Source organism: Taeniopygia guttata, chromosome 1, assembly GCF_048771995.1.
Source record: "Taeniopygia guttata chromosome 1, bTaeGut7.mat, whole genome shotgun sequence".
Classification (NCBI taxonomy): Eukaryota; Metazoa; Chordata; class Aves; order Passeriformes; family Estrildidae; genus Taeniopygia; species Taeniopygia guttata.
The window spans coordinates 77,077,026-77,101,574 of NC_133024.1; the positions used below are offsets into that span (position 1 = coordinate 77,077,026).

The 24,549-nt window shown below is 52.5% G+C and overlaps 1 protein-coding gene and 1 long non-coding RNA gene across 2 annotated transcripts in view; both read right to left on the bottom strand.

Annotated features, from left to right (window-relative positions):
• LOC115495827 (uncharacterized) overlaps positions 1-10,368 on the bottom strand; it is a 71,570-nt gene extending 61,202 nt beyond the window's left edge. The window contains exon 1 of the long non-coding RNA XR_003961169.4: positions 10,237-10,368. This is a non-coding gene — a long non-coding RNA (uncharacterized lncRNA). The remainder of the gene's footprint in view (positions 1-10,236) is intronic.
• A 7,614-nt stretch (positions 10,369-17,982) lies between these two features.
• Positions 17,983-24,549, bottom strand: ZIC5 (Zic family member 5). Its single transcript, XM_041717031.2, is given in 4 exon segments — positions 17,983-18,628; positions 23,147-24,026; positions 24,029-24,098; positions 24,100-24,549. Coding segments are annotated over 4 exon segments (1,737 nt in total). The 5' UTR covers positions 24,432-24,549; the 3' UTR covers positions 17,983-18,173.

The window sequence follows — 24,549 nt, forward strand, 5'->3', positions numbered from 1 at the left end:
GGTGTCATAAAACAGTTAGACCAGCTTGCATGTGATCAAAAAAGGTTAGGCTACCTGTGCACCACCGAGAATCACAAACTAGTCATCTAACGTTAGCTGTGTAAATGGAACACTGCTATGTATGCATATCCCAGTTAACACAGGAGAATAAAATTCTTATGTGCCATGTAATCATAAACACATTGGTGTAAAAATGGGCTGATATAAAATAAATATGCATATAGCTATGCCTTTGCCTATTTCAGCCTCTGGGTTATAACATTGCCAATGTGTTGACATAAAAATGCAGTTTTATGGATCACATCTCAATAGGAATGTTTGAAAAGGGATTTTGTTTTGGCTACAGCTCAGTCTTTTAATATAATTATAATTACAATTTTTACTACTACTACCACTACCACAGTGAATTGGGAGCCCCTTGGTTCTACATATGGTACAAATAACAAGAACAAGTCTGACCTAAAAGACAGGACAGCTGAAAGAGGGGCAGACACAACAAAATTATCTCCAAGATGGAGTATAAGGACAGGAGGTGGATGTGGGATTTGACTCTCTTAAATTCCTGTCCCTGGTGTGGCCTGAGCCCTCTCTGCCATAACTTCATACACGGCTTTCTCAGGGAAGAAAAGGGGGGGAAATTACTTTATTGGTGCAATGGGGGGGAGTGGCTTTTGTTACAATTGGTGTGGCCTTGCTCAGTGTTCCTGGTGTTTTTGCAGCAGAGATGGAGTTAACCATTGGTGAGGGTTCTACCGTGTGTCCAGGGCTGGTGGCTGGTGGCTTTGGCCACACCTCGCCAGCTTCCCTGTGACACTGTGGGCCACCATGGTGGCAGCTGAGCAGCAGAGGTAGCAGCTTGCTCAGGTCACAGACACACTGACAAATATGTGGGAGCAAGATCCAAGCAAGCGTTTCTTTACTCCTTTCTTTTTTCACCTGCCTGCCTTTCTTAGGGCCATAGCGCGAGTCATTGTGTTTTGTTTCAGCCTGAAAATCAGAACTATCTCTCCTTGACAGTTTGTCAATATAGAAGAGTGTTTAAAAAACCTCTCCAAGGACAAAAAAAAAAATCACTCTGAGTACCATTTTGGCATTTACCAGATCTCTTGTTGCTCTGTGCTGTGTTCTGCTGGGTGCTTTATGAAAAACCCTCTAAAAGTGCTGCTTTCTTTCTGACAGTGATCTTAATCATGGGCACACAGCCCATGCAGCCAGGAAGCATCCCCACCACAGCCATTGCTCTCTTTCTGCCAGCTCTGGAACTCAAAAAATGAAATAAAACAAGAGCACGCCCTCCCCAAAAGGAACGTTTTGGAAGAAAGAGGCAGAAAATGCAACATGAGCCTCTTCAGTAAATGACAGTGGCCTCACGAGGACCAGAAAAGCTGTCTGCCAGGAGGCCAAATGGTTTGCCTGCAGCTTCAGAAAAAAGACATTATTTGATGTGGTAGTCTGTTATTCTACCATTGGTTCCTTTGTAGTACATTTTGATATTCCTTGTTAAAAGTTTGTAATGGTTCGGTCTCTGTACCCCATTTGGCTTCCCTAATGGTTCAGTCCTGAGTTGTTTACCACAGTTTTCCCCACCAAAATGTATGTCAATCCACATGCCAATCCACATGTCAATCCTCCCTTGTTCCCTTGTCTCACCCCTGTCTGTCAAAGGTAGCACACTCCTTTGGTTCTGGAGTGTTCCCTGTCTCTCATCCCTTCCTCAAAGCAGAATTGGGTTGTAAGGTTTGGTATCTCCCCGTGGGCTTCTACTGGGGAGCCCTTACCCTGCACCCCTCCCCTAATGGCCTCAAAGGTTGTGTCCTCCCCGTGTTCCCCCTACCCTATAAAAGTAGCCCCTTCAGGTTCAGATTTGTCACTTGCTCTGGCCCACTTTGGGATTAACTCTTTGGAGACCCAGACAAGTGTCCTTCCCTCATTGCTGTGCCTCAGTTTCCTCATGCTCTGTGCCCCGCTGCGCTCCCCACACCACACCAGGCTGGGCAGAGACTCGGGGCGGCCGCTCAGTGTCTGCCCTGCGGCCACAGGTGGGACAGCCAGGCGGGAACCTCCGTCCCGTGGCCAAAGAGAGCCAGGCGCAATTTGGTTAAAATCATTTAAAGAAAACAAAGGATGACTGCTACACACCTGCCCGTGATCGTCTGGAGCACTGTGCTCCTGTGGGGTATTTATGCCAACCAAATGGCAGCAAAATGCCATTTGCTGTCCACAGGCACGCCTGCGGGAGCAGCCCTGACAGCTCCGCGCACGGCAGCTAACGCACCGAGCCCCAAGGAAGGGAGGATGTCCTGCTCATTATCTCCGTTTTACAGGTGTTGAAAGGGAGGCTGGGGAGATTTGCCATCAAGGGGGTCTGTCAGAGCTGGGATTAGTGGTTGTGGGTCCCAGGTCCCCGCCCTGTGCACAGACCATGCCTCTTGGAGCAGATCTGGGGGGAGATTTTTATTTCTCTCACACAAGAGAGAAAACATCTTCCCACTTCCACTAAGGGAATTCTTTCTTCCTGCCAGTGTCGTGTTGATTTGTATTAAGGACAATGTTCATATTAGCTGATTTAGAAATCCATATTGTCAATTAAAACTTTACATCATCCCAGAGGGACCCTAATGAAGACAGGCTTTTGGAAGGAAGAACAACCAAGTCTGCATAATGATGATCAACAAGGAACATCATTTAGGAAAACTTGTAATCAATCCTCCTCTGCTAGCTGTCCATGTAGTCACAAGTATCAAACTATTTGCATGTATGCCACTAAAAAAAAACTACACTACTCCAAAATACTTCTCCTGTTTTGGACTTCCTCTTTCCTTTTCCACTGCATCAGTCCTGCTCTGAAACCCTTCAATGTTAAAAAGAGTGTGAAGATTTCCTACCTCATTACTGCCTTTCAAAGGCAGCCACAACCACAAAAAATAGACCTCAGGGAAGTGGGAGAAAATCTCTGCATGCTCAAACAGAGCCCCACCTGCCAGTTATCCCCTCTCCTTTGTGCTTTGAAGAAGTATCTCACCTCTTACAAGGGAAACAAGTTTATCATGGAGGGAGATGTGGTTAGCAATTCTGTCTGTGCTTCCCTCACCTCTTCTGCGCTGATGGTGCTGTGGGCCCCTCCCGTGCTACAAAAAGAAAGAGTCGGTCTTGAACTAGACTGATTCCCTGGCACCCCTGGTTCCTCCCAAGTCATGTATTTCCCAAACTGGCCTTTAAAAATGCAGTGCTGGTGGCTGAAGAGATGATTAGCTAGCAGCAACTGGACCATGACAGAAATGTGAGTTTATAACCTGGCAACACAATTTTGGCTCTGAAATATAATTGATCCCATTATGATCTCTGCACTCAAAGACTTGAGTTTTAAATAATCTTTCATTGGAAGATAACATCATGAGTATGTTTCAGCTTTACTGAAGTTTAGTTTATGATCTGTTCCTGGCCCTTCTCAGCTATCAGTGATATTTCCCAATGCCCCTCTTGCTGCTTTAATGCTGCCTTAGTTAATAATACCTACTGGAGAGGCAGCAGCATCACTTGGCAAACTAAATGTGCAGAATCTCAGGAGTCAAAATCTGAATATGTATAGAGCACGTAAGTAATCATTAATGCATAGCACATCCCCTCTGGTCATTGAAATAAATTATTGACATCAACATCAACAAGAAATAAACCAGGTGCCACCCCAATGGCTGAGACCCCATAGGTAAGCATAAATTATCAGAGTGCTTCAAAACTCCTAAACCTTCTGAAAATGAAAGAATAATCAGGCAGTGCTGATTGTAAAGATATGTGTGCGCACATACATGTATGTCTGTGTTAGTATATGAGCATTTATCACACCTGAATGTGTGTATACCATCATGTTGAAGCCTTAATTATTTAAAATTATTCAATTCTTAAATGGCTGGCGAGGGATCCCTGTAGCATCTATATGTGCAGAGCCAAGATTTACTTGCCATGCCAATTCTTATTGCCACACAGTCTACAAATTGCTTTGGAAAAGCGTAATACTAGTTTTACCTCTACATTTTAAAAATCATTTCCCCACATATTATCTCTTCACAGCTCTGTACAGTTATGCTTTTACTCTCCAAATACCTTGACTAGAATGCTGTATCCCTGAACAGAAATATATTTGCCCCTGCTATTTTTCTGCGGGAGCCTAGTTCATTCAGAAACATGGAAAAAAATATGAATTATTGTTTTTAAATTCCCCAACATGTGGAGCTCATACAAGCCACAGATGCAAATATGGGAAGCAAATGTAGTGCTGGCATTAGGAAACAGCTGGGTTCACTGCGCTTGTAAGAAAGCACCTTTATTATTTAGGCATGGTTATAAGCTGCCATTTTGATATAATCCCTGGGTTTCTGGACTGGGTACACAGTCTGGCACGACACATCTACTGTAGCCCCACAATACCCAGCCATCAATCAAACACCTTCTGCCAGCGCTGAGCTACACTCATGCCCAGAGCTGGCAGCCACAGACAAGCCTGCACATCCATGTCACCAGCAACTCACGTATTGTCATACTGATCCTTTTTATCACTGGGGAGCACCAGGGCCTGTGCTAGCACAGCAAATGGTACTGCTGCCCTCTGTGAGTCAGAAGTCCAGTGTTGCCATGGGGAATTGTGGGCTGGAAGGTGTCCTGCCGTGTCAGAGCATGGGCACTGCCCTGGGAGCTGAAGGATTCCCTCCTCAAACCAGTGGACAGAGGCAGACGACAAAATGTGCACGGCCCTCTCTCCTGGGGCCCAGCTTGGGCTGTCTGCACATTCATTACCTTTTCCAGTCCCATATCTGAGCTGCTGAGAGGATGGGATACATGTTCCTCCCCACCCCACCCCTGTCCCTGCTGGCTCGTCAGACCCCCAGGCTCTTTGGGGAGAGGGGAAGCTGCAAGTGATAATTCTGATAGAGCAGCAGGTAAGATGGACTTGACAATGATTTGGCCCCATGTTTTCTGGCAGTCAGAACAATTTTTTTCAAATAAAATCCTCCACACTGAGATTTTAGATACAATAAATGGGCTTTGTAAAATTCTTAGTTCTTCAACAGATAGGCAGCTGAGAAAGGGAGGGAGCAATGCCATAAACCCTAGGAAAGATGAGACTCTGCTTCTTGAGTAGCAAAGTAACAAAAATAAAGAAAACACTGCAAAATAGGCCATTAATAAAAGGCCACATCTGCTGTTAAAGAGGACCTTGCTGTCACTCTGTGCCTCATGCTCTTTGCAGTGGCAAGGTGTTGGTGTTGTCCTTGAAGAACTCAGGGGAGAAGCGGATGCCAGCAGCATCCTCTTCCTTTCAAGGTTGTTTTTTTCCCCCTTATATTATGGGAAAACCCCTGTGGAATTTATTCTTCTAATGAACATGATCTGAGGATATTCGGGTGACACTGGTGCCTGTGTGGAGGGGAGGTCTGAGAACCAGGTGTAGGTACGTGCACATGTTATCTGTGTCTAGACGGGTTTTTGCTGCAATTGCAGACATTGTTTCTTTTTGGGTAAAACACAAGGCAGAATTGGAGAAGCCAAGAGGCAGAGATATATATGCTTTATATAGTACCTTACAGAACACTGAATGTAGCTCCATTTACATGGCTATATAATGTTGCTAAATCCTTATCTTGCCGGGTCATTACCATCTTGGACAACCAGGACTATTGACCTTCCTGCTTGTCTACCCCACTGGAAGAGCTCAGTGCCCAGAGTTCATTTTTGTATTTGGGCTTAAGTTCTTCCCATTTTCTCCACTTTTTATTTAAGAGCCACCTGGGGCAGAATTGCATGCACCCAGCTCAAAGTTCCCTCTCCAAGGAATGCCTGACAGGTTCATACCCCTGAAAAAATCCCAGGTGCCAGTTGCAAGCATCAAACCCCACAGGTATGCTCCCAGGTTAATCCCATTCCTGAGTTTTATTTCTCTAACTCTGGCAGGATGCATGAAATGGCAAATGTATCTGGCATATGAACATTGCTAACTAGAGAATAGAAATCTAAGTACTGATGAAGTAAATGTTGATAAAATCCTGAGCAGATTGCCCTGGGTCGGGTGATGGCATAAAGTAATACAAGGTTTTGAGGCATTGCATGATGAATAGTTTCAAGGGAGGGGTTTTGGGGTTTTTTTCTGTGCTAGAGAACAGGGAGGAAAAGAATCCAAGGTCTGTTCCCAACAGTTAGGCACACTTGGGCACTTGGGCACTGGTGCTGAAGCCAGCGCCTGGTGCTGCCCTGGCTCGCCACCAGCAAACTTGGAACCTAAAAATCTGCTCTGGGCCAAGCCTGCTTCCCTGTCCTGCAAGAAATGAGAACAAAAAAGTCAAAGGAGGCCTCCCACAATGAGGGTATCTGAGGTGGGGTAGAATCAAAGCAGCAGCCCCTGTCTTTGGCCTGCCCTGGCCCTTGGCCCGTGGGATCGAGGCCCTTATGCGTAAGCTTGGTCTGAACTGGACAGGTTTATATTTGGCTACAGTTTTAAAAACAAAGTCTTATGTCACTGTGGAGAGCTTGTGTTTTTGTGGAATTCAAATATTCCTTAATTAGATGTTGTCTTTTAGTAGAATGAAAGAAGAGTTTTTCATTTCACTTTACTTCACCGTTTTAATTTACTCACATTTGTGTTTAATAACTGGGTAGGAGAACATTAAACAGCTGCTGTAAAGACATGGCCCCAACTTTAAATAGGACCTGCCATACAGGTTGGTGATGGCGGGTGTCTTGGAAGCTGCTTCCGGGTTGGGGACAGGGGAGACCTGACTGGATTTGTCCTGTTGACCCTTCTCTCCTCACCCATTTCCCACAGGAAGCAGCTTCTCTCTTCTGTAGTGCAGACGAAAGGGATGTACCCTGCAAGAGAGTACAGCCCCCCAACAAATGTCCTTGAGCTCCCTGCCGGTGATGAAGAGCACCAGCTGCAGAGGCTGAGGGCTGATGTTCCAGGGAATGCGGGCTGGGCAGGCAAGGACAGGCAGGACCAAGCAAGACAGGCAGGGAGGGTGGCACAGGCAGGATAAAAATGAGGCTGGCAGGCACGAGCAGGAACACTCGTGACCAGGCAGGAGAGGCCGTGGGGAAGAAGACAACGGAGCCAGAGGCCGGGGAGTGCTGAGCTGCCCCATACAGACACTGCCCGCGACTCCCCGAAGCTCCACCCATGGCATCCCTCCACCGTGGGGTCTCGGGCCGGCACAGTGGCAGTGCCGCCAGCAACCCAAAAGGGGTTTAGCCTATAAAACACGTCCGGGCTGGAAAGGTGCTCCCAGTTCCATAAAACTCAGGAGCAAGGGCAGGACCCGCTCCTGGTCAGGACAGGTGTCTGCCGCAGGCCGCCCCGCTCCTTGGAGCCGCGCACACCGGGAGCACGCACCGCCACGGCTGTCCGGCAGATTCAGCCTCTGGGCTGGACGGGGAGGGTGGATGGCGTGGGCTCCTTCTTTCTTTCTCCCTCCTCCCACGAGCAACTCGCGTCACTCACGGCTAACGCGCTGACTTGTCCGGCTGCAGCCAGCGCTACCTTCCCCATCTACAGCTCTCTTGCTTTGCAGAGCCTAGGGTTATCCCTCCATTTCCAGCCCCATGCCCTAAAAATAGCACCCTACAACATGTACCGGTTCCCGCGAATCTGCGTGAGCATTCCCCGTGGACTAAGTTGCGGGATTTGTAGATTTGGGAGGAGGAGAGGGAGAGGATGGTACTGGTTTTCTCCCCCACAGCAAACACTTTTTTATTTTCAACGTTTAGGGTTTGGGGTCTGTCCCGGGCTCGGTCTCCTGCCCATCAAGAAGAGAGCTTGCCACACTGGGACTGCTCTCGGCAGCCGCGCAACCTCCGCATCCGCGCAGTCTCCCGCGCCGTCTCCCCGCTGCCATCGCGGGGAAACTCCCATTTATCCCAATCCCGGCGACAAACGCGCCCCGCTCGGCTTCTCAGACGGTCGTTTTCGGACAGAAGAGATTGGATATGTTAGGTGTTTAAGAGATTTAATATTAAAAATATGTAGCAATTAAAATCACGTTCGCGTCCCGGCTGCTCCGCGCAAATAAAGTGCCTCTCCCCTCTCCGACTCACAGATGATATTTACGGAGCTTTTCCCTGCTATTTGCTTGAATTTGAAAACCTCTGGCCCTTGCACTAACGCCGAGCGGTGTTTTCGGGGCGGAGGGGAGAGAGGGTTCGCCCCCCGCCCCCCGGCGTGTTTTATCACCCGTATGCGAGCGGCCTCCCAGCCGCCGCGGCAGCCCTGCACGGCGACCCCTGCCCTGCCAGTACCACCGGGCCCCCACTTCGGGCCCTGCAGCTGGGGGCTGCCCCACGGCCCGGGCCGGGGGCGGTGGGGACCCATCACTCTCCACGAGATGACCGACGGCACAGCGAGGGGCGGCTCCCTCGGGGGTGACATCTGCACCCTCCCCTGCACTTGTCTTGCCTCGGACCCAGGCTCCCGCCACGTCGAGGATGGAAATTAAGGATCGCCCCATCCCTCAGCCGGTAGGAGCTGACCCAGGCAAGTACCGGCGGGGCCGTTCGTCCCGTTCACCTCGACGGGTTTCCGTGGGAAAGGAGCGGGCCGGCAGCGGGGCGAGAGAGCCCCTCTGCAGGTGACCTGCCAAATATGGGCAGCGCCTGAGTACCAGGAGTGGGGGTGTCGTCAGAGCCCAACACGGTACTACTCCTGTACAGGGGTACGTACAGCCCGACCCGCCCCCTTTTTCTTTTTCCCTTGGGTCGCTGCCTCGGTGCCTACGGCCACTGGACACGCGTGGGGTGCATAAGCCCAGGAGCTTGCGGGTGTGGGGCAGTCTCCAACGGGACATCAGCTCCCCTCCCTCCCTCGCGCTGAGAGGGAGTGAGGGAAGTGAGGGGCGACGGGCAGACACCCCAAAGAGCCCCCACTCCCCAACCCCTTGCCTGCCTGCAAAGCGTCTTTCTGGGAGCCAGTACAGCCCGAGGAGGGAGGGGGCTGCAAAGCCCTCCTCCCCCCGGGGCGGCCCGGGGTCCCTGCCCCTCACCGCGCCGGTGGGCTCGGCGCAGGACCCGAACCGGGGCGCGCAGAGACGCGGCCGCGGCAGCTTCTGCGGTGGGAAAAAAAGGGCTGAGGCTGTCGCCTGGGGGCAGCCGTGGGGCGGCCCACGCGTGGAGCCGCCTCCCCGTGGGAAGCTGCGATGGCAAGGACTGGCTGGTTATGTGGGGGAGTTTTTGCTCTTTTCCTCCCGCCCCCAACGCAGTCACGTCCACCCCACATCCGATGCGGCTTTCCCTGCCCCTACCCGTCCTCTTTCCTGCCCCGAAGCCCCCAAAACGAAAGCCTTCTTATTGCCCCCCCAGCGCTGAGCCCCGCTGGTTTCCCCCTAACAAGCACACCGAGGGCCGCGGGCAGCCGATTCGCACCATTTTTTTATGCCCTTCAAGGCACCGAGCCGCTCTCTTTTGTCCTGGCTGCGGATGACCCATTTCCTCCCTTTTCCCCCCCTTCGGCCCCGGCGTCCGTCCCACCCTCCCGTCCCTCCGCCCTCCTCCCCGCCGCACGGCCCGGGAGCCGCACCGCGCCCGACTGCGCGCAGCGGGGCCGGCGGCCCAAGGAGGGGGGGACACGGAGACGGGGAACCGGTGCCTCGTCCGCTCCGTGTTTGTTTTCCTTTCCTCCCTGAACGCTAGATTAAGACGTGAAGATTACACTTTTATTGTGGCGGCCGAATAATACCACGAGTCAACACACAGAGCAAACAAAAGTGCTTGTAGTACATGGCCAACCCCGCTGGGAACCGGGCTGCGGGCTGCTGCAAAAATCAAGCTCTTCAGTGCTAATTACAAATAAATGATGATGTGCTCACTAAGTAATTGATTTAATGAAGTTCCTATGAAACTATTAAAACCGGGTAGAGGTCAGGCTGGAGACGCCCCAGAGCGCCCATTGTGGGATGTTTAACTCCGCCAATCTCCTCGGAAAGACATCGGGGCTAATAGGTGAAGTCACAGCTGGGTCGGGCTGACTTTTGCAGCACCGGCACTGGCCTCCCCAGTTTCGCCTAGCGGCCCGCACCGCAAGTTCGGGGAAGCGAGTTCCCCGGCACACCCCCGGCCCGCTATTCCCACCCTCATCCTCCCCTCCCACATCTCTCTCCGGGGTGCGGCTGCTCGCCTCCTCCCCCCTGAGCTCGGAGCCCCCCGGAGCGGCTCCCCCGGGGTGCCCGTCCCGGTCCCGTCGGGGCCGCGTTGGGTACTCACTCGCTCGGCCCGGCCGCCTCGCTTGCGCCTCAACCAGGCGCCTCCGCGGCTCTCCCCAGCCTAATTAAAGAGGGGAGAAGTGGAGCTCTGAACTTGTGTCTACCACTACAGGACGGCTGTAATTCCACCCCCCACCCTCGGCCCCGAACCCCCCCCTCCCCAACCTCCCCCCCGCCTCGCGTACTCAGACACACACATACTTCTTGAAGAAACTTAAGCTAGGATGCCAGGTAGGGTGCTTGGGAGATTTTGGCAAGGTGCCTGGAAGGGGATGTGTGCCCATTTTTCCTTGAAGGGTTTTCTTGTTTGAAAGGCCATTTGGAGCGCTTTAGACGGGCTTGCCGAGTGAAAGGAAGAGGAGGAGGAGAGGGGGAACATAGAGATTGAAAAAAAAAAAAAAAAGTAGAAAAAAAGTAGAAGAAGAAGAACAGAATCTGGCTATTGGGTTTCCCAGCCTCACGCTCAGCTTTTTCCTCCTCACCACTCGTTCAGGACAGAACTGAAGTGAACCATTCTCCCCCCCACCGCCGCCCCATCCAATTAAGGGGTCCCCTAACCCGACCTCAGCTCTGAGTGCACTTTGGGGCAGTGGGTCCCCGCTGACCCCGGGGGAATGGGGGCACACACCCCCACACACCTGCAAAGGATTCCTCTGCGCCCCCTTGCTTTCAACACCCGGTGCCTTTGGCAGATTGAAAAGGAGTCGTACAGAAAAGAGGAGCCGCCCCCCAACTTGCACCCCCGCTGTTGGTATTTGCTGAGCGCGGAGACGATGCCCCCCAGGGGCAAAGCCCCTCTCGGCCTCCACCACTTTTAGGGAGGGAGGGACGGGGCGCCCCATTGGGGTTCGAGAAGCTCCCACAACCGGAGCGGGGGGCGCAGGGATGGGGCCCGGGAAAGGCTTCTCCCCGAAATGCGGGGTGCTTCGGTGCTCCCCGCAGAGGGGAGAGCGGTGAGCCCCTAGATACGAGAAGGTGAATGCAGGGCGAGGCGTCCCGCCGGATGTCCCCAAGACTGTGTGTCCCCCCTGCTCTCGTGGCTGCCTGGTGCACACTGGGGGCTGCCCTACACTGAGGGTCGGCCTCATTTACGGGGCCGGCAAAGGGCAGCGCCGGCAGCTGCCTGCATGCGGCCGGGACACAGCCGGAAAGGGGCTCAGGCACACGCCACGGCTCCCCACGCAGCCACGCGTGGGCTCCCGCACGGGGCTGCCGCGGGACCTGAGGCAGTTCCTGCTGTTCCCTTGCAGGATTTTGGGGAGGGCTGTTTGACGTGTGGTTTTGGTTTTGTTGAGGTTTTTTTTCTTTCTTTCTTTTTCTCGTGGAAAACGATTAATTTGAAACAAATTAAGCTCGCCAGCCTCTTGTTTGCCAAACAGGCTGTTGGCAATGTGCAAACAGGCTTTCACCCCTGCGCCGTGCCCCCGCTCCGCTCCCTGCTGCCCTGCTCCAGCCTTGGCCGCGCACCCTCCTCCTCCTGCCCCTGCCCCGCCGCGCCAACCCCCCCGGAGCCCTACAACACCGTTTGATTACTATCTCCCTGTTGCCCTTAATGCACGATCCGGGTTTCTCTTCAGCCTCAAAATAAGAAGTGACACATGCACCACTAAACCAACTTGTGGGGAAAGCCCGCAGTTGAGAGGGGCTATTGATGGGAGCGCTGCAAAGAGACAAAGCTGGGGGCTAGTGGAATCAGATGCAGCCCTTAATTAACACCATCTTAAATAGTCCAACAGGCACTGAAGACAAAGTTGAAGAAAGACTTTAAGGCTGAGTGCCCCTCGACAAGTTCTTTTTTTTTTTCCTCGTGTCATTCAATATTTAATGCACTGTGCTTGTAATGCTACTACTGGTGCTCCTTTCTCAGCAAGTACATTATTTTTTCACGGTGCCCATGGCCAGGGAAAACCCTTTAGGCAAAGAAAATCAAAATGTTTGTTGTTTTGGATGACTTATAACTCTTGTTTAACACAAGCACTTTCAAGAAAGTATAACAGGCGCAGCCTCTAAAGCAAACAACGAAATCCTTGTGACAGAGTCGGACACAAAAAGCACATTGTGTTATGGACTATCCCTTTTCTCTCCTGCTAGATGGGTGCCTGTCTGAGGCTGAACACCATGATGCCATTTTACTTTTGAACTATTGTTTTTGAGTTATGCCATGTGGTCAAAAGGAGAAGAAGGGAGGTTGTTTCCAAGCTCATAAGACAAACGAGTTGCCTTTCATTGAACTACCCCAGAGCTCCTTTAAAACGAGGTTTAAATGTCACCTCCATGTTTTTAATGGACACAGGGCTTCAGGGGCGACCCTTCAAAGCGCCTTCGTAATAAACGACCCTTATTAAATATGTCTCTGCCTGGGAAAATCACTTGGCAGAAGAGAAAAAAGGGGGAGCGGGGGTGGGGGAAGGAGAGACACGGTGCTGCCGGCGGAGCTCCGCCACCCCCCTGCTCCCTCCGGGGCTGGGACGGAGCGGAGGACGGTCCCGCTCCGGGTCCCTGCGGCCGGGCGGGGCGGGCCGGGGGGGCGGGGGCTGGGGGCTCTGGGGTGTTGCTACACGGATACACTCGCCTCCCCCCCTCGTCCCAAACCCCCTTTTCTCCCTCCGCCTCCCTTCACCCCCCAAAATAAGAGGCTGAATGAAAGGTTGGGGTGTTTTCCTCCTGACTTCTTTTTGTCCTTAGAAGAGCGGCGTCTGCGAGTCTGAGCTGCGAAGTTACTGATTTGCAGGCTGCATGTTAAGGCAGCCCATGTAAGTAATTTCTGCGGGCATCCCGGCAAAGGAGAACAAATCGTTGACAAAGGCGAGCCCTTTCAATTCAGCAGCGTCGTTAGGGAAACCAAAAAGTATTCTTCCTATAATAAGTTCCACTTCAAAGGATTTCTCATTCAACGGTGACTGCTTCGCACTTTTATTAAGTCCGGGCTTTTTCACTTGGCGGAATCATCTGTTTGGTTATTTTTCATCGTGTTTATTTTTCACCATTCACACAGTACTTGTATTAAATAAACAAAGAACAATCGCTCTGCAAATAAAAGTACTTAGGTGGGGGGAAAAAAAAAGGGAGGCAGAAGAGAAGAGCGGGAGATGGAGCTTCTTCCTCATTTATTTATCTGCTGAAGTTGGGAAGGGGGGGTCCTAAAAAAAAGGGGAGGGGAAGGGTCGCTGGGAGAGAGGCCAAAAAATATGAGACGTTCTGATGAAGTGAAAATTGACTGCGCTAACACGGCATGAAACTAAAGGTCAATGCAACTGTATCTTAATAGAGTGTCTCGAATCGAGGTGGACTATTTTAAATGCAGCTTGCTTTTGCTGCTCTCATTGCCATAGCAATCCTAACGCTCCATGTTGATGTACCATAAAAGCAGTAGTTTGAATTTCAAAGAACCTGCCTTTGAACTTCTCCCTGCCTGATTAGGCACTTGCGTGGTGTGTGTGTGAATGCGGGAGCGTGGTTGTGTGTGCTGAGGGTACGCGGGATGCGGGGGGAGAGCGGTGGCAGCGCCCCGCCGGCGTTTGGGTGTCCGAGCCAGGGGGGAGCGTGTGTGTCCGCGTGTGAGTGTGAATGTGTATCCCAGCACACTCCCTGATCCGTCCCGGTCTGCTCTACCTGAAAATATTTTTCCGGGGTAATGGAGGGGGAAGGGGCAGGACGGGGTGGAGATGGGGGGGGGGGGGGGAAATGAGTGACAATCCATCCTTGCCAGAACTTCACAACTCCCTGGCGACATCTCTAGAAGCACGAAACATGCGAAGAAAACCCCTGAAAATCCTTGGTTCTCCCCACCACCCATCCTTTGGAAGACAAAGCAGAAGCCTATCCCGGCTGCCCGGCGCCCCGCACCCTGCCTGTAGCGGGTGCGTTGTGGGCCGCAGCCCCGCGACTCTCCGCCGAGAACTCCCCGCTTATCCATATCCACAGCCCCCCTCCCCCGCAATGCCATTTCCCACACTCCCGAAATTTCTTAGTCCCTTCAAACTTCGCTACCGCCGCTCTCGCCTTTAAAGGGCCGAGCGCCAGCAATAGTGTGTGGCGAGATGTCCCCCAGCCGCGACTACAAAGGTAGATGATTTAAACAGTGTTTGCTAGGACCACGTTTCGCCTAGGAAAAGATGAAGTCTTTGATGATGGCCAACTCGGTGTCAATAAGTGGCTTTCTTTGAGCCATATTCAGATGGGAACGTCTTGCTTGCCAATTGCCATAGAAATCCTAACACACCATGAAGATTGTCCAAGCGCCAAGCCTTCCGTTCTGGGCTAAATTACTTTGAAGTGGGGCAGGACGTGCACTGGTCAATGTTAACTCTATAGGGCGGGCAGGGAACACTAGGAAAGGGAGGTTGGCGGGGGGGGGAAGCAGAAAATAAGAAGGGGAAACTTGTTTTAGACACTCTATACAAGGTTCTGCTCATTGTCAGATATCTTTTATCTTTTATATTTCCCATGAATGATTCATGTCTCGGTGGCTTTGTGTCGCCCTCCTTTTCACAAGAAACTTCATTAGGGAGCTATAAGTTTTCCCATTGATTGGAGCCCTCATTTATGAGTGTTTTTCTGCTTCGTATGTTGGTTATTGTCATTCTGCTTGAAACAACTCTTTGCAACCTGTTTCACCTTTACCACATTTAACAAAACTGACTTAAAAAACACTCTAACCTTTTGGTGAAACTGTTCTTGACATTTTGACCAGTCATTTTCGAGCACTGGTAAATTACGGGGCGGGGGCGCAATCACTCTGGGCTAGTTTTATTTAATTTATTTTATTTTAAAAGAAAATTAAAAGACGAAATAATCCTGGAGGATGCCGACACACGATTCTGTCCGGATTTTTTTTTCACGGGTTTTCCTCAGCTTTCCCCTCTCGAAACGAGAAACCTGTCCTCACTCAGCTTCTGAAAACTTCGAGGTTTTTCTTGTCCTTCATTCCAGTGATTTCCTGGCGTTATTTCTTGTCTGATCTCACTCTGTGTTTCAGAATTATCTTCTGGCATACGGTTTCGCTTATATGGCTGCTACCGAAGAGTAGTGCTATTTAACTCATTAATATCCCCAAGAGAATACTGCCAGGAAAATCTCCCTCTTTTGTTGTTGTCGTTTTGTTTTTTCCCTAACAGAAATAAACATTTTAATTGATTAGGTTTTATATTCCGATCAGCTGTCCTTGAGGGATTAAGAATGTCATGTGTGTAAATAACTGACCTGTGCCTGTGTCGTATCTCTGCCTGTCCCTCCCTCTCTCTCTTCCCTCTGTGCACGGGATGCCAGCAGCAGAGCACCCAGCTGCTCCATCATGACCAGGCACCCCAAAATCCTCTGCCCGCCCCCGCCCTTAGCCCGGCTCACGGGCAAACACCCCCAGGAGCAAGGCCCGCAGCCTCGGGGTGGCAGGGCTGGCTCTGCCCGGAGCATCCCTCCTCTGCTTGGCTGCAAACCCAGAGGTAAATCTCAAGGAGAACCCGATTTACTCGCACTCCTCTGGGCAGAGCTGGAGTATCCCAGGCACTCCCAACAGCTCACGGTGCTGCTTCCGCCGAGCTGTGAGGTTATGGCTGGATCTGAATCTACCTGCTGACCCTCGCAGGGAAAAGGGGGTGGTTTGCTCTGGCTCTGCCCCTTGTCTGTTAGTAAGGCACATGCAATACATAGGAATAATATTTTTATTCATTTGCATGATTTTTTTTTTTTTGCTTTTTATGGGGTTTACAGAGATGAAAATTTTTAAATTAGCATTTTTAAATTATTATTTAGGAGGTATCATGTGTCATAAAATTGTTGGGCAAGTGTGTGACCCTACGTGTAGCAAATACATAAAAATAGTGATATATCCCCCCGAGCCATAGTTTATAAACCCTGCCATGTCATAATGTATAGTGCAATCTGTTGTTGAAAAAATGCATAAATTAAAAAGTTCGTTTATAAATCAGCACCAATATATCTCTAATAAGATTACATTACATAAATTATTTTTTAAAAAGTTCATACCTCACTTTATTATTTTCTATTTATTCAAATGGGCTTTGAAAAACGAATAAAAAGCAAATTGAATGAACGTTAAAAAATTATTTTCTATTCAAGTTTTTCTTTGTTTTCAAAGTAACGCCTGCTTCTTTAGATCCAACACAACAATATGAAGACAACGTTTCAAGGCTTCCAGAGTGACAGCACCATGCACTGTACTAATAATATAATATCTCTATGAACTATACATATATTTATATATTATCAGCACCAACACACCGCACGGAGGACATGCAGGAAGAGTCTGTTTCACATTACATCGTTCATTCAAGTAAGCTGAAAAATATAATGATTTCTTTTTTGTACAAACCACGTCATCATAAACAACAATCTATCACCAAAATTAATAAGATAATTCTTTGGTGTGCTCTGTACTGTTACAGGGGAGTCAAAAAAAAAAAAAAAAAAAAAGGAAAAAAAGGGTGATGTCAGAAAATAAATTAATTTGACTGTACAAAATAATCGCGTTCACATACACGTTATTAACAATGACAAGACGACATCCACCATTCACGGCACACAAAACACATTTCCACAAGCCCTGGGGGAGGGGAAGGAGGCTGCCGCTTCTTCTCTCAGGGTCTCTGAGGAGGAATTAGTGCTCTTTACTTAATTTGCGCCCCGCTCCTGACTCAAGGGCTCTAGGTTGGGGTGTCCCCTGTGCCCCGCAGCCCTCGGCTGCAGGGCTGGGTTGTTGGGAGGTTGTTTGGAGAGGCTGGCACCCCGAGCACAGCCTGTGTCCCACCCCTGCCTTCCTTCCCAGCAGCTCCGGTCCCCACTTCCCAGGTGACTCTGCCGGGCCACTTCAGGGGGATGGTGAAAAGCACGCAGGCATCAGCTCGGTTGCAGAGATGAAATAATATACATTAAAAAAATAATAAAAACATAATCCCTCTATGCCTGTCCCCTACTTCGGGATTCGTCAGGCCCAGGGGGCTGCTCCCCCTCCCAACCCCCCAGGAGGCTGGAGGGAGCATGAGGCAAAGTCTTGGTCTGAGAGACAAACTTTTTAAAAAATAATAATCAGAGTAATAATAACACCAACCCCAAGGAAAGGAAAATTCGCAGAGTTTTTGTGTGGGTAAAAAATCAAAAACGTATCACAGTATCACAGTTGTCAAATAGCAGCGTGTTTCTTTTATTCTCTGGCTATGTTCTAGGAGCCATACAAGTATAAACGGCAGAGGAGTGAAAAAGGAGTCCTGCATCTTTTGTCTTTCCTTTCGTAAATCGTTTGCACAATGTTACGGCTAAGGGCGAAAGAAAGGCTGGAGAGAAAATGCCGGGTGCAGGTGGGACCCCCCGACTCGGGAAAGAAAACATCAATTACAAAGGAGCTGAACTGCAAGAGGGGTGGGGAAATGCATTTATTTAATTTTATTTTAAGGGATGTGCAACTTGTCCTTGACTGGCCAGAGCTTTAGCAGGTGCTGCTTTACAGTCAAGAGGCTGCTGCTGACCTGGGGCTTTACCCAGGCCAAAGAGGAGGCGCTGGGGTGGCAGCTAAGGTACTTAAGAGCCATTCCAAAGATCGGCCGAGTTCTGCTTGTTCGCAGCCTTCGCCAATTTAATCTTGTTAAGAGCAATGGGCATGGGCAAAGTGGAAGATGGGCACCTCCACTGGCACCATCCCTCTGCAAAATTGTGTAGCTCAGGTGACTGGGATGGCCCAGCCTGGCGTTATTAATGCTTTTATTTACCAAAATAATAATAATAATAAAAAAAAAAAGTCCGAGTCTCTTTAATTAAATTAGTTACCATACAAACACCATAGGGTTTCGTACATGGAATAAATAGCGCGAGTCAAACCTGATGGCACTTCCACGGCAGCCCCCCGTGCCAGGTGGCTGCCTCTGCGGCCCGGGCCAGTGCGGTGGGGCCGGGGCCACCGGCAGCTTGGCACAGCTCGGCACGGCCCTAGGGAGCAGTTCTGCCTCCCGAGGTCCTGTGGGGCTCGTCCTCCTCGGATGCCGGGGAGGTGTCGCGGCTGGAGGGGGTGCGGGGCCGGCGGGGAGCGCCCCCGGCCTGGCAGACGTACCACTCGCTGAGGTTGGTGACCGGCGGGGAGAGCGCGGCGGCGCGGCCGCGGGGCGGCTCGGCGGCCGGCTCGGCCTCGGGGGGCAGCGGGCCGTCGGGGGGCCCCGCCGCCGCGTAGCCCTGGGAGCCCGGCGGCGGGGAGGGCGGCGGGGACTTGCAGTGGATCTTCATGTGCTTCCGCAGGGAGCTGGGGTGGGTGTAGGACTTGTCGCAGCCGCGGATCTTGCAGTAGTAGGGCTTGTCCGAGGTGTGGACGTGGGAATGTTTCTTGCGGTCGCTGCTGTTGGCGAACTTCCTCTCGCAGCCGTCGAACTCGCACTTGAAGGGCTTCTCCCCTGCGGGGACACACGGCAGCGTTACCGGCCCTGCCCGCAGCCCGCCCGCCGCACCGCAGCCCCTCCGCAGCGCGGCCTCCGGGGCCGAGCGGCAAGGCTAAACCTTCCCCTTCCCTCCTTTTCCTCCCCTTTCCCTTTTTTCCTCCCCCTTCGCGACAGTCGTGACATGCCCGAGGTTTCGGACTTTTTCCCCGTGTTTTGCTGCCTGTCACACGTCGCTGGCAGCCCTCAGGCCCCGAGTCCCGGGCTGGCGGCGGCAGGGCCCCCCCGGCCTTGTTTGCCCTCTGCGGCGCTCCCCTCGCACACGAGAAACCTTCATTACCGCTCTAATGACCGAGCCCAAACAAAACCTCTCAATGTCTTTGCCTGCGAGGGCTGGCGTTTGCCGGCAGCCTGGCTCGCCTGGCACATCTCCTGCGTAATCCCTTCCCAATGGGCACTGCGCTGGAGGAATAATTAGTTTGGGGAAAATAAAAGTAACACCTGTTTAAGCATCCCAGCACAAAGGAGGGAGCACCCCGCAGCCCGGACTGGGAACCTGCAAGTTGCAGGGACCGACCCAGACACCGAAGATGAGGGTAGCGTAGCTGGTTAGCCTGGGCAAATTTAGGTCTAAACGTGTGCGGATGATCTACTTTTAAGGGTTTTTACACATTGCTCAGCAGTTAAAGGGGTTGTGAAAATCAGCCCGGGGCGGTTAGCCTGGCGTACTTTTCTCACACAGCTCTCTCCTGTAGCATACCCTGGAATCCATATGTTCTGATACTTATAGCAATGTCCTCCCCCCAGCCGACCCTTCCTCACAGCTCCCGAATAGGGCTGGGTAAATGCCTCTTGCTGAGACACCAAAGGAAAAAGAAAAAAGTGCCAGATCCCTGTACCGAAGCTTCTTACAGCGAGTTTTTCTCGCTCTGCCATGCTACTCGTGAGTCCAGCACAGACAGACCTGCACTGATAATCTTTGTCATTACTATCGCGACTCTTGAGTCGCTTTAGACATGGCTGATGCAAATTTTCGGATGTGATTTGCTCTGATGGCTCAGAAATAACAACCCAGCAGCTCTGTCGATGGACATTTTCTCCTTACAAGCAAGCTATTTTTACTGCTCCTCCCCTTTGTAAGATCATATCGCATTTATTATTTATCAAAATAATAATGGAAATAAGAAAACTATTTTTATTTTTAGGAGCAATTTCTAGGCTGTTACTATAGAAACATACATCTCCACAGCCTATTTATGCATCAATTTGTTCAATTAAAATCGGCTCACCTACCACCAAAGCAGTAGCGCTAGAAAGTGCAAAGTTTGTCTTAAAAAAAAAAAAAAAAAAAAATACAGGGAGCTAAAAAATTAATTGTGCCTCGTGGGTTTTACACATGCCTTGTGTGCATGAAATCCTGTGCACACCCCCGAGACAAGCTTCCAGTCACTTCGTTTGTTCATTAATTACTATTAATTTTTCTGGGAAAACAAAGCAAATCTACTGGAGGTTTTGGGCAGTTTCTGTCTGTGTTACCAGATGGATGAAGGTTCACATATTCTGCTGCTGACCATGACCTGCAGAGCCCGAGGCGCAGCCTCCTGAGAACTGCTCCAACCATCTGGACCAGACCGTGTCCACTCCATCAGGGTTTTAGGGAAGTGTCTTTCCTCTTGGGTTCACGTGTGGGCACCCTCGCCAGACTCCAGATCGCAACGATCAAATTCCCCATAATTCTAGGACTGGCGAAGGTCCCGGTGTGTCCCCGTTATGCTGACGAGGGCATCACGTCAGAGTTTAACCATTTGCAGGTGGTTTCAACCCACGGAAGGGGGCGAGATGCCGGGCGTCGTTCCCTAACTTCTCCTGGCAGTAACAGTGCCGGCAGAGGGGAGGGGCACAGACGGGGCTTGGGGTCACTTTTTTTGGAGGGTCTAGGAATCTCTGGAAGGAAGTCTGACCATCCTGAGTATCATCTTTAGTGAGGGGAAAGCAAAATTGCAGAAGGGACTAGGTGCCCATTCCCCCTAGAATGCACCGGGTTTGGGAACAGTGATTTGTTTCCAAAATAGGGCAGTAGCTGCAGAGCGTGGCATGCAGCCCTCGGGGTGATGCTTCTGAGGGAAGAAGAAAAAAAAAAAAAAAAAAAAAAAAAAGGTCCCAAACAAACGCTTCTTGAATTACTGAAATACTCTTCTTCTTCCTGAGGGATTACCAGAAACATGCAAAATCGCCTAATGATACGATTATGGTGTTATTATTTCCCCCCTCCCCTCCGGGCACTAAATGCCCATAATAAACGAATAGTTTGTAAATCTTTCCTGCTCCCAGGCTGCACATGACTAAGTTGAAGCTGAAGTGGCAAAATGACAGTAATTAATATGATAGGAACAGGCAGAAAGTTTAGGATCCCTTGTCCACTCGAAGGCGTGGGGAGAAATACGTAGAAAAAGACTCCTGTCGCCTTTGGCCTCCCATGGGCCGAGCTGTCATTCGAGGTAAGCTATTGCCCCCCACCCGAGGGCTGCTTTGGTGCAACGACCCCTTCTTCGTGGATAGAGCCTTTCTTTATGGGCTCACGCACAGACACCATCCCGGGCACTACGAGTAGCCCCAAGCTAAAAACTTCTCCAAATTTTCATTGCAAGAAGCCACGTCCCACACATTGCCTCGGGACAATGCTCGACTTCATCTAAGAGCTGCGAACTGTGCCTGATATGTATTTGGGTTTTGGTGGGGGGTTCTTTTTCCGGCTGAATCTCTGCCTCCATGCAAGCCTCTCCCGGACTTCTGCCCACCTCCCTCCCGCCTGCCCCTTGAAGCCGAGATGGCTAAGGAGTTTGAGGAGCCCAGAAGAGTCCGCGGTGAACTTTAGTTTTTCAAATAGATGACAAAACCGCGGTCCTCCAGCTAACTCATTCCACGGTGTCGTTAACAGCAAAAAGTGTCAGACCTTACCCACGCCTTTCCCCAAGGAAATCTCCCACACACACACCATCCCTCGCTCGGGGTGTAGAGCACTAGGCACCCCCAGGGCTCCGCTGCTACATATGGGCTCGTGCCTGACATATTCTGGAGATAAAAATCTATAATCCTTTCAGCCATGGGCCATTTGGTTTTACATCGGAACAACACGTTGTACGGTCGCCGCTTTTCTCTTCCCGAGCAGCAAACAATAAATCAAGAAAGCAATTACAGCAACTCCACTTCCTTAAGTATCCTCCAAGGAATAATATTTGTCTGCCACTATAAATCCCGGCTTCTTTCGTTTTCGGCAGTGTTTTACACCCAGATGGAAATGCGTATTTCGGGAGTGGTGAGGAATGAAGAGAAAGTGGGGGGAAAACCTAAACCAAACAAACAAAAAAACCAAACAAACAAACAAACAAAAAAAACACCAAAACCAAACCCAGAAAACTAAAATACTAAAAGGCTCAAAGACACCCCAAACCCTTCCAGGGGCCCCCGCCTGCCCCCGAGGCATTCTCCGAGGGTGCCGCTCCCTCCTCCCGTACCCCGCCGAGCAGTCGGGGAGACTTTGAAGTTTGCTTCTCAGATCCTCAAAGGGAGGGAAGCGTCCTCCGGTGAGAGCCTTCCCCCGCCTCGCTCCCTGCTTCCCGACTCCGCGGGTACTGCCGCAGGCGGGAGCAGCCCAGGCAGCACCAGAAGCCTCGGGACCGGCGTCAGCCCGGTAGCCCAGCGGCACCGGCAGCCCCGGCAGCGCCCTCAGCATCCCCGGTAGTTCCGCAATATCGGTAGCCCAGGCCGGGGGGTACACCCGGCAGCATCGTTGGTCCCGGCAGTAGGGACAGTCCCGGATCGGGGGTAGCCCCGGGAGCGGTGGTCACTGGGGCAGTCCGGTAATCCCGGTAGTACCGGCAGACCCCAGCACCGCCACTGCCGCCCGCAGCGCAGGGGAACTGCGCCCCCAAGAGCCCCCGCGGCCCCATCTCCGCCGGGCCAAGCGTCACCCGCCCGGCTCCGTCCCCGCCGACAGAAGCGGCAGGAAGAGCAGAACCGCCGTCCTTCGGCGTGGCGGGAGAAAGTGGCAAAGCGCAGCGCTTTCCAGACGCGGGGTGAGCCCTGCAGGGTGCCCCGGACAAGGGCGGTGGGAGTAGGGACGGGCGAGTGCTCATCCTCTCCTCGCTCTTCTGCAGGGGCTGCTGCTCGTCTTCCCCCGGCTCTGCGTTATTTATTAATCGGTGTATTTATCCGGTGGTGCCGGGATGCGGGGAGGTGGGTAGCGGAGGGGGTGGGGGTGGGGAGGGAGCTGCCCAAGGTGAAGGGGGGGGGGCTGAAGGGGGGGGGACGGGACACGTGTGTGCAGGGCAAAGGGGCCGGGTGCGTGTACGTAGCTGTGTGTGCGTGGCCCGTGTGCTGCCGAATTACTTATTCATGAAAAAGTCACATGTTCGGCGGTGCGTAGGAGAGGAGGAAAAGAGGAGGAAAGGGGAGAAAAAAAAAAAAAAAGGAAGGAAACCCCTGCGGGGGTGTGTGTGTGCGTGTGTGTGTCTGTGTGTGTGAGGAACAACCCACCTGTATGAGTCCGCTTGTGGATCTTGAGGTTTTCGGAACGAGCGAAGACCTTCCCGCAGCCGGGGAAGGGACAAGGGAAAGGTTTCTCTCCCGTATGTACTCGGATGTGGTTGATGAGTTTGTATTTCGCTTTGAAGGGCTTGCCTTCACGGGGACACTCCTCCCAGTAGCACACGTGGCTGCTCTGCTCGGGCCCACCGACGTGCTCCACGGTGACATGGCTCACCAGCTCCTGCATCGTGCTGAAAGTTTTGGAGCAAGGCTTCCTACCGCCCGGTGGCGGCGGCGGAGGTGGAGGAGGCGGCTCCCGGTCGATCCACTTGCAGATCAGCTCTTGCTTGATGGGCTGTCGCATGTATCGCAGGAAGGCCCCAGCCGCTGCTGCCGCCGCCGCGGCCCCGACGTGGGCATGGTGGTGGTGGTGGTGGTGCTGGTGGTGGTGGGGATGGGGGTGGTGCGGGTGCCCGTGGCCGGCCGCCGCCAGGTTGAGGTTGACGGAGCCGTAGCCTTGCAACGCCGAGGAGGAGGAGGCGGCGGCGGCCCCGTAGTGCGCCTCGGCGCGCCCGTAGAGCTCCCCGGCGGCGGCCGCCAGCCCCAGGCGCATCTGCCCGTTGAGCGGCGGGTGGCGGCCGGCGGGCGCGCCCTGGTCGCCGGGCGGCGGGAAGGCGGCGTGCGCCCCGTCGGTCGCGCCGTAGGTGCCGGCGGCCGAGATGAAGACGCCGTGCGGTGGCGGGTGCGGAAGGTGTGGGGAGCCGGCGGGCGGGTGCTGCTCGCCCAGTGCACCGTGCACGGCGGCGGTGGCGGGCAGCTCCCGCCGCAGGAGAAAGTCCCGGCCCGCCGCCTCCCCCGACGGGTATCCCGGGAGGGCGGCGGAGGGCGGCGCGTAGGCGGCGGCGGTGGTGGCGGCGGTGGCGGTGGCGGCGGCGGCGGCGGCGGTAGTGGTCGCGGCGGGCGCGGCGAAGGCGGCGGCGGTGAGCGCCTCGGGCGTGAGCTTGAGGGCGGCGGGCTGCGCCATGTGCTCGGGTCCGAGCGGCGTGAGGGCGCCGCCGGGGTCGCCGCCCGCGTCCCCGGGGTGGAGGTGGGCCGCGTGGTGGGGGTGGACGTGGTGGTTCCCCAGCCCCGGGAAGCCTGTCATGTTCTGGTGAGGATGGGGCTGAGCCGCTGCCAAATCCGCTAATCTCAGTGTCGGGTTCCTCTTGCTCAAAGGGGGCTCCATAACGACACAGCCAAGCCCATCTACGCTCGCTGTTGTTATTTTTTTCCCTTTACCCGCCTTCAAAAACATGTATATATTAAGCGGCTCTTTAACTTCTTTTGTCTGCGCTCCGAGCCCCGCGCATCCCTGGCCCCGCTCTGCCCGCCCGCGATTGGCAGAGCCCTCACCACACTCCGGCGGCGCGCTG